Here is a 9,578-nt window from a genome sequence, read left to right as displayed (position 1 = left end):
AACCGAACACGGACACATATCGAACTCACATGCAACCCGCACATGACGCATAGAACACTCGTGTAACCAAACACGAACACATATCGAACTCACGTGCAACCCGCACATGACGCATCGAACACTCGTGTAACCAAACACGAACACATATCGAACTCACGTGCAACCCGCACATGACGCATAGACTCACACAAAATAACACTGAAAAACTTCACATTTACGGCATTTTAGCCCTTCACTGATGTCCCAAAAACACTGAACCCCCAAATAGAACTGATTAAAAACTGCACCAAAGTGGTGATTACAAATAAAAAAAAATATATTCAAAAACCAAATTTTTCTTCACTTACTGAACCCCAAAAAATAAAGCCAATTATCTTTTCTAAGAGGCTGTCGCTAGCTCCGGCATTGCCGCTGGTAATCTGCCTGGTGGCACGACAGCACATAGCATGTTTCGGCTACCACTCGATCTCGGCGATGGCACTGGATATTGGAACTTGACCAACGGATCTCAGCGGGCAGAACTCATCAGAGCCGCACAGCTCATAGTTTTTGATGAGGCCCCGATGGCTCACCGGTACATTTTTGAAATCATCGACAGATCTCTGCGTGACCTCATGAATTCACCTGAGCCATTCGGGAATAAGATCTTTATCTGCTGCGGAGATTTCCGTCAGATCGCACCAGTTGTTGCCAAGGCTCGTACTCCGGCCGACATTGCCTGTGTATCACTTTGTGCGTCATCTCTGTGGTCAAGTTTCAAAATCTTTTCTCTCTCCACTCCTCACCGGACTTCTGGGTCCACTGCCTACTCTGACTTCCTCCTTCAAGTAGGCAATGGAACAATTACATCTGTTCCTTTTAGGGAAGGCCGTGACTCTGTTTCCCTGATCCCACTGTCCGGTGTAAAATACGTGACATCCCTTCCCGACTTGATCGAGTTTGTGTTCCCTGCTTGTGACCTACAACACACAGACAGAATTGCTGGCAGGTCCATTCTTTCAACCATGAACGCCAATGTCCAGCAGATCAACAACACCGTTCTCAACCTGATGGACGGCGTCGTTCATGAGTTGAGGAGTGCGGATTCCGTCGACAAGGAGAACGACGATGGTATGGATGTAGACGTTCACTTGTTGAACCAAGCTACTGGCAAGGGTGTACCAGACCATGTCCTGCGACTCAAGATTGGCTCCGTGTGTCTCGTCATGAGGAACTTGAACATTGACAGCGGACTCGTAAACGGCACTAAAGTGATCGTGACTGCAATAAGACCTCGTCTGATCACAGTGCGACTCCCTGGACAACATGATCCGATTTGTATTCCCCGGATTCAATTCGTTTTCCCGTTCGTCGAGGGGTCACCGCTTCGTGTCCGCCGTCTTCAGTTTCCTCTCATGCTGGCATATTCCATGACTGGCCACAAAAGCCAGGGCCAGACGATTGATCGCGTCGGAGTCGATCTTCGCAGTGACTGTTTCACTCATGGTCAGTTGTACGTCCTGCTCAGTAGAGTCAGGCATCCAGACCATATAGTCGTCCTTGTCCGTCCCGACCGTGTCCAAGGTGGAATCGCATACGCGAAGAATATCGTGTATGACGATCTCCTCCTCTAACCCTGACTTGACTTTCCCTGACTTGACTTTAGCTGTAGGTTGTTGTATATATTTTCTTTTGGTTTTTTCTTTAGAAATAAGTCGTTTTTCGTGTGTTTTTAGTATTTTAGTTTGGCAGTATGATAGGGGGCCTGCCTTATCAAAAGTCCCCGTTGTTGTATATATTTTTTTCTTCTTTTTATTAGTTAGTTAAGTTTTTGTTTATATTTCTTTAGGTACCTAGTTAGTAACGTTTACTAACTTGTACATTTGTAAATAATTGTAAATATGGTTCCGACGTTTCCTGGCCTCCTCGTGGCGGAACTGGATATGCCATAAAGTTTATGGCTAACCGACAGGGAAACAAACATTACTTGATCTATTTTCATAAATATATACATGAATATCTACTATAATCTATTTTATTAATATAACACTTTACTATTATCAACTTATTCACTTATCAATCTACTTATCTTATACAAAATTTTACTGACTTGTACATGTGTTAATAATTGTAAATATGGTTCCGACGTTTCCTGGCCTCCTCGTGGCGGAACTGGATATGCCTTGCAGTTTATGGCTAACCGACAGGGAAACAAACATTACTTGATCTATTTTCATTAATAAATTTATAAATATTTACTAACATCTCTTTACTTGAAATACTATAACTGTTAATATAAATAATTGTAAATTAATATGGTTCCTACGTTTCCTGGCCTCCCCGTGGCGGAACTGGATATGCCATACAGTTTGTAACTAACTGACAGGGAAACAAAAATAACTTCATCTATTTTCATAAACATATACATGAATATTTACGATGAACTATTTACTTAATATAATGCTTAACTATTCTCTACTTATCAATCTACTCGAATATTTTGTGAAATGGTTATTACTTCAATATCGATTTTCGCTATTACAACCCCACAAAGAATTTATAGATGCGGAGAGTGCTTTCTAGACCACTTCTAGGTGTGCTACGGGCTTGAAATTTCTCCGGCTTCTTGGTGATGGCCTCTCACCCCTTCCTAAATTTCTGAATGACGACTAACAGCTAGGGGGCCTGGGGGCGGAGCCCCCAGCGAGCCAAAGGCGAGTATATATATATATATATATGTGTCCGTTAGCACGATAACTCGAGCAAAAATGATCCGATTTTGATGAAATTTGGTACAAACGTGTAAACCTACGTTTATTCGAACGAGTTCGCGATCCAGCATGATCGGACCATGGAAACGGGGGTTTATGGGGGGTTTTATGGGGTAAAAATAGGTTTTTCCCATTTTTGACTCAAAAAACATAAAATTTTGCAATTTCTTTCTAAACCATTTTGTAGAGCTTAAAAAAACAAATAATTTAGAATATTGAAGCGTTATTATGCGCCTAATGGTTACGGAGAGAATTTCAAAAAATTGTAAATTTAAAATTCCCATGTTATTCTTATGGAGAATAAGTAAACTGTTGTAGTTTGCTTGTTTATGAACATATTTTGATCGAATTTGGAAAATTTTTTATTTCTTACTAACTATTAGCATTTTACAAAAAAAAAAAAACAAAAACAGTTTTACCCTCCCTGATGCAGCAAACCTAAGTACTTTTTAAACTAATTCTATTTAAATCGGGAATAAATGTTAAATTTTTAAGTAGACATTTCAGTGTAAATCCAATCAGTCAAATGGAAATTCGCTTAGTCTGCAGGTTTGCTGCGGCGGGGGTATTTTAACCTTGCATTAGCCCGTCCACATAGACTAAGCGCCCGTGCGTGGATCGTTTACAGCAAAGCAAGGGGTGAGCCGGTACAGGACAAAGGTGAACTGTACTGATAAAATTTAGTGGCAGTGACCAGGATCCGAACCCACGACATCACTGCCTTGGGCCCGAAGTCTGCGTGACGCTACCGACTGAGCCAACGACTCACCATTATTTGCCCCGACTCATGGGTTGATTTGCCCATACAAATAACATTATTGTGTTCACCAGTGACACCGGTAAGTATGCTAGGTGTGGGTGGACTGCTGGACTCTTTCATTATTGCGCTCATGTTCACTCATCCCGTTACGCGCAGAATAAGCGTACTACTAGTATAAATATATATGTGTAAATATATATATATATATTATGAATTTGAATGGATGGTGTTTTGGCCTCTAGTGACCTCAAAACAAAAAAGTAAATCGGTCTTGGGTCCAGGTCTTACAATGAGACCTACAGTAATAGTTTATTCCCTATTATGGGGAATTTGCTAAAACGCTGTTCTCACCATCGATATATAACTACTGGATTGCGCGCTGTCCATAAGCACTGTGGTTTGAAATCCGGTCGCACACACGAGTGTGATGCGAGAGAGTATCCATAGACGCGCAGGTGCTGACTGGGCAAGAACTGAGCAACAACCATGCGACTACATACAAACACTGGAAGTTTTTTTTAATATGATTGGATTAATAATTATGATGCGTAATGTAATTAGATTGTTTTTAAGTTTCCTTTGTTGTAAATGATTACTTTTATTGAAATGCCTTTACAAGTTTACTTAATTATCCTCCTTCATTTCCCACATTTAATTTCCCGCCTTTTAATGCCACATGCTAATCGTCAGACGCGCGAATGTGTGATTTGGCACCCTGGCTGTTTGTATTGGCGTCTACTACGAGAAAGACTAAGTTTTTGAAATACATGTGATAACTAGTGCCTAGTTTGTTTTTAAGTTTCAAAATGTTAATAAAATACAATGGTTAAGAGTTGCGCTGCATACAATTGAACGTAAAGATGGAGTAGAGGTTGCAACCTTTCTTTTTACAAGTAAGTATTAAATATTAATTTGGAATTGAATACTTGGAAATTCTCTCTTAAAGCATATGAATTTTTATTTATTTATGTTATTGTTACGAATCTGCCAAACAAATAGAGATAACTTTTACTAAATCAATCCAAGTATCTTTTAATTAACTTAAAAAATACGTTAACAACAATTCTTTGCACAAAAACACTACTCTATCTTGCAACCTTGCTAGATGCACCAATTTTTTTGAAATAACAGTGGATCATAAATTAACCTGGAAAACTCACTTAAAAACCGTCATCAAAAAGCTAAATAAAGCATATTTTGTAACTCATTCATTCTAGAACAGCTGATATTTCCACTCTTATGATGGTATACTATGGATATGTGTATCCTTATCTTAATTACGGAATAATATTTTGAGGGAATTCCGACAAAAGGGAAAAAATTTTTAAATAGCAAAAAAGAATCATTAGAACAATTTAGGCCTACTCTATCAAAGCTAGGGGTTCTTGTGAAAATACATTTAAAAGCAACAATATTCTTACCTTTCCCAGTCTGTACATCTATAGTTTGTTAATATTTATGAAACAAAATATTTCCAAATTTTCTGTTAATTCGGACAGTCATAAATATAATACCCGACACAAAAGCTGCATTTTATACCCTAAACACAAATCTTCAACTTTAAAATCTTCTCCCCACTGGTGTTATTCTGGTGTTGTTTTACGAATAAATCTGCAGCTTCCCTTAAATCGTTTAAAAAGCAGTTATTTAAGTTTTAATGCAATAAATGCTGTTTTAAGGTAAATGATTTTTTCCACTGACTCTTGTACAGTATTTTTAAGATATGTTTTGTCACTATTATTGTATTGACACTATTCTTGTATTTATGTGCAAAATGAATAAAGGATAATTTGATTTGATATTCCTAAAAGGAGACAAGAAATTAATTGTTGCATATGGAATAACTACAAGTACAGACCGTTTCACCGTGCTTGGCGTGTAGGGGAGGCACTGCGAGAGAGACAGAAAAATACAAAAACGTAAACATAAAGCAAACTAATTTGACAGCTGATGCTAGTTCACAACTTCAGTATTTGAACGTGACTGTACCGTACATCGAGGCGTAGTGGGGGAAAGCTCTCAATGCGCATGCTCCAGCGAGGCGCCACGCACCGTGACACTATCTGTATGTCGGTATGTGTGTACGGTACAAGTATGTATGTAATTAGGCCTACATTTTTTTTTTCAAGATCACCTTGCAAAAGGGAAACGGTAGAAAGAACAAAAAAGTCAAACTTGGGATAAAGGTAAAAATTGACAAAGACCATTTTGTTTTGTAACATGTGATCTGTGTGAGCGTTTAGTAATCGTTATAAAGACAGTTATGTTAAATAAACACTGGTTTTGTATTCAATTTTTGTTATTTCATCCTACTGCCATACAAAATTATATAAGTGATTGCAGCCACAGAAAACATACTACTATAACCCAGAATGCCAACCGCATGGTAAAAAACCATGCACTCAGCATAGCAACGCTGGTGGCGCTGCCTACGAATTGACAGGCAAAGCTCTCTCAAAACACTTTTTACACTTAATGCTTTTTACCATGCGGTTGGCATTCTGGGTTATAGTAGGTAGTATGTTTTCTGTGTTGCAACCCATGTTTACACAGATTTAATAAACAAGCAGAATCTAGTTGATAAACAATATCATCTTGTTAAATACGGAAGAAACCCTTAAGAATAATTAATTGTTAGTACTACTGTTATGTTTACTCATTACATTGATTATGATTGTGTAACGAGCCTTTTTCCTAGGGGGGTAAATATTTGCTATTTGGCCGCGCACCGATTGTTGAGGTAAGCAAGCGGCGGCGGCGAAACTGGCTAGCACCCTTTGACCCGGCTTATCAGTTCGGATAAGCTTGGGTATCCTGGGACTACCGGATAGCCGAGCAGGACATTCGAGTCGTGGATCCAGGACAGTGAGGTTAGCGTGTGTCTAGTGAGACGTCCAGTGATTTGGGTGACATCGGTGTCGTGTGAGATTGGTGCTCAAGGTGTGTTGGTGTCAAGTTGGGTAGTGAGTCAGTGACCCACTTGGGGTGAGTGGACGACTTGATATTATTAGTTTGAGAATATTAATATCTGATTTATTTGCGAGAGTTAGAGTTGTAACCGTGCTGGTCAAAGCCTGACGGTAGTTAGGATTTATATTAGTCAGGAACAATATTAAAGTGTATTCCTGACGGTTCTGGGCAGGTGCTAGAGCGCAAATAATATAATTTAATTGACTGTAGTAGATATTATTTTGTGTTGTACCTAGAGTTAGTTATATTACTAATAACTCTGAGGCCCGACAAACCTAGGCTGCACGATTTAGCGTGCGTAGTTGGATCAAGCACGAGGCCAGTAGGCTAGTAGCTAGTTTTATTAGCCTATTAACAGAAGCCCGGCTAAGCAATATAACGTTGATATAGTAGCAGTAGTGGTAGTAGCAGTAGGGTTGGTATTGATTAATCATTTAATTATTTTAATTTAACCTGAACAGCTTGCTTAGTAATCCAACACGTTAGCTTGGTAGCTTGGATAGCGGAGTACCGGCTATCAGATAATATGTTTATCTAGTGTTTGGAACGTATTTAATATTTATTTATCTGCTACTAAGTAGCTCAATATTTTAATAGTGCAATTGCCATTTAGTTTTGCTTGTTTGGCTTGGTATTTATTGAGACCAGCTACTAGTAGTGTAGTCACTCTACCTATAGATAGATAGATAGATAGATAGATAACAGTGCTTTATTTTTCTGAATCGTTTACAAATTTACAGATTGTATTATTTTTATGCACAAAAGACAATAGTCATTTGACCGTCTGTCTGGTTGGCAAAGTCCACTTCCACTATCTAAATAAAATCAACACTGCACTGATATAAAAAATAATAAACATAAAAGCACTCACTTAAAAGCTAAAATAAAATTTAAACTAATTTACATTCATTCCAATTTTTTGAACTGCACCAAGGATTCTAATCTATTGCCTACACATACTAATACACATACCTACACATCATACTAGGCTATACTGTAAATACATACATACACACATACACTCTACCTATAGGGTACTTGTATATTATTATGTGGTACGATTATTGAGTGAACTGTTTGATTCTTAGCTTGGGCATTAGAGTTGTGTATTGGACTATAGTGGCCTAGTAGACCCCGCCTGGTGATAACACGCGTTGTGGTTTTTATTGGCAAGTCGTCGTGTAACTCACCGTGTTTTAGGCACTCTGGGCTTAACTATTGGATAGTTAGGACGAAGCCCGAGTTGCGTAGTCAGCAACGACCCCCTAGGAGTGTGGAGAATCGGCGTAGGCCTGGTAGTGATTATTGCACGTTTGTTTTGGTGACTTGTTTTTGACTTGTTCACAGTGCCCGTGTATGAGCCAGTCCTATACCGGTTAGACCCGGCTTTTGGCCTAGTGGTTTCCCTGACCTTATCGCAGACCCTGGAACTTTACCCAGCCATCGTAGGCCGCGTTGCAAGATGGCGCCTGCGAACAGGGACTGAGGTTGGCAGTGGTGCCGAGTTGCTGACGTATTAACGGCGCCCGAACAAAATAATTTTATTTGTGCAGATTTGCTGCGGACTTGTGCAGATTGGCTGCGGACCTGAGCTGTTGAGCAGAGTTTCAGGCAGACCTGCTGTGATTTTATAGTCGGTTGGGTAGGCCTAACCTGTTTTCTGTTACAGCGTGGTGTGTTGTGAACCCTAATTTATTTAGTGGTTGTATACATAGATATTAGTTAGTAATTTTAATTTTGCTAATTAATTGAGCCTTATCATTGAATATTATTTGAGTAAGAACCCTTATTGTGTATTTGTGGTTTGACTTTCACACCCATAATTGGTTTGATTTATTATTTTGCTAATTAATTGAGCTTTATCATTGAATATTATTTGAGTGAGAACCCTTATTGTGTATTTGTAGTTTGACTTTCACACCTATATTTGGTTTGATTTATTATAACGGTGTTAAATATATTTTAATTGGTTTCGCTCTTATTTTTGGCGGATTAGTCGTGGTATTTGGATTTTAAATATGGTTGTGACTACGAGTACGACGTCTGTGCTAGGCGGTACGCCTATCACGTCTGCTATTGTTACAACTAGTTCTGGGGCTAGCTCGGAACTGTCGGTGATGACGACGTCGTCATTGTGGCCTGCGTCTTCGCCTGTTTGGCCGACTATTTCATCGGTCGTGGGTACGACGGTGACAACGTCTCTGACTTATTCCGCGCCAGCGACTATGTCCTTGGGGTCGCAGCCCCGGGACGGTCGTGTGGGTTGGATATATGACCTCTCGAAAGGGGAGCTCATGAGGACGATGGACCAGTATGGTTTGGTGACCACTGGGACTGCTGCAGAATTACGGCAGAGATTCTCGTCGTTTTGGAAGCAGCGGAATGCCCGTCGGTACAGCGATGACAGGCTGTGTACGGCTGGGGCTGCTGCACCGACATATGTACCGCCGGCTATTACCACTATGGGACTTCCTGACCCCCCGAGAACCGTACCCCAGGTACTGGGTAGTACTGAATCGGACCAAAGAGAGATATTCGGACTTAGCAGTGAGTTAGAGGCGATTAAAGAGATCCTTGGGTTGTCTTCGGAGACCGATACCCGGACTCTTAGAGAACATCTGGCATTGGTGGTGCGACAGGCGAGAGGCTCGCCGAGTAATGAGGTCGGCTATGGGTTCGAAAGACCCGCCAACCCTACGTCCCCTGTTGTGGCTGCTCCCATGCCAACCTTTGGGTTACCAAGTAGACCCGAGGGATGGCAGCGACCTAGTGATCATGCGGAGAGACCAGTCCGTCCTTCTAGCGTGGAGGTGCCACGTGGATCGGATATGCTCTCGAATGAGGCCAGCAGGGCGGAGCCGAAGGACTGCTCCAAGATATGTGACATGGTCCGAAAGTGGGGTTTGAAGTTTGATGGCCGTAGAGACCCTGTATCATTCCTGGAGCGTCTTGAAGAGCTGATGGGGTCCTATTCCATATCATCAGAGGACCTGCTCAGAGCGCTACCGGAGCTGCTGCAAGGTTCAGCACTTCTTTGGTACAGGAACTGCAAGGAGCTCCTGTATTCCTTCGAAGCTTTCCGGTATCAATTTGAGGTC

General features: G+C 40.7%; 1 protein-coding gene across 1 annotated transcript; it reads left to right on the top strand.

Annotated features, from left to right (window-relative positions):
- The first annotated feature begins 446 nt into the window (after positions 1-446).
- LOC128999580 (ATP-dependent DNA helicase PIF1-like) lies at positions 447-1,613 on the top strand. Its single transcript, XM_054426166.1, has one exon. It carries the CDS (start codon positions 447-449, stop codon positions 1,611-1,613), a length of 1,167 nt encoding a protein of 388 aa, XP_054282141.1.
- Positions 1,614-9,578: the final 7,965 nt, after the last annotated feature.

The sequence above is a fragment of the Macrosteles quadrilineatus genome, unplaced genomic scaffold (assembly GCF_028750875.1).
Source record: "Macrosteles quadrilineatus isolate MER2022 unplaced genomic scaffold, UCM_ALF_1.0 Scaffold_1__1_contigs__length_201487025, whole genome shotgun sequence".
NCBI classification, from domain to species: Eukaryota; Metazoa; Arthropoda; class Insecta; order Hemiptera; family Cicadellidae; genus Macrosteles; species Macrosteles quadrilineatus.
This window is presented reverse-complemented; position numbering and strand designations above follow the sequence as displayed.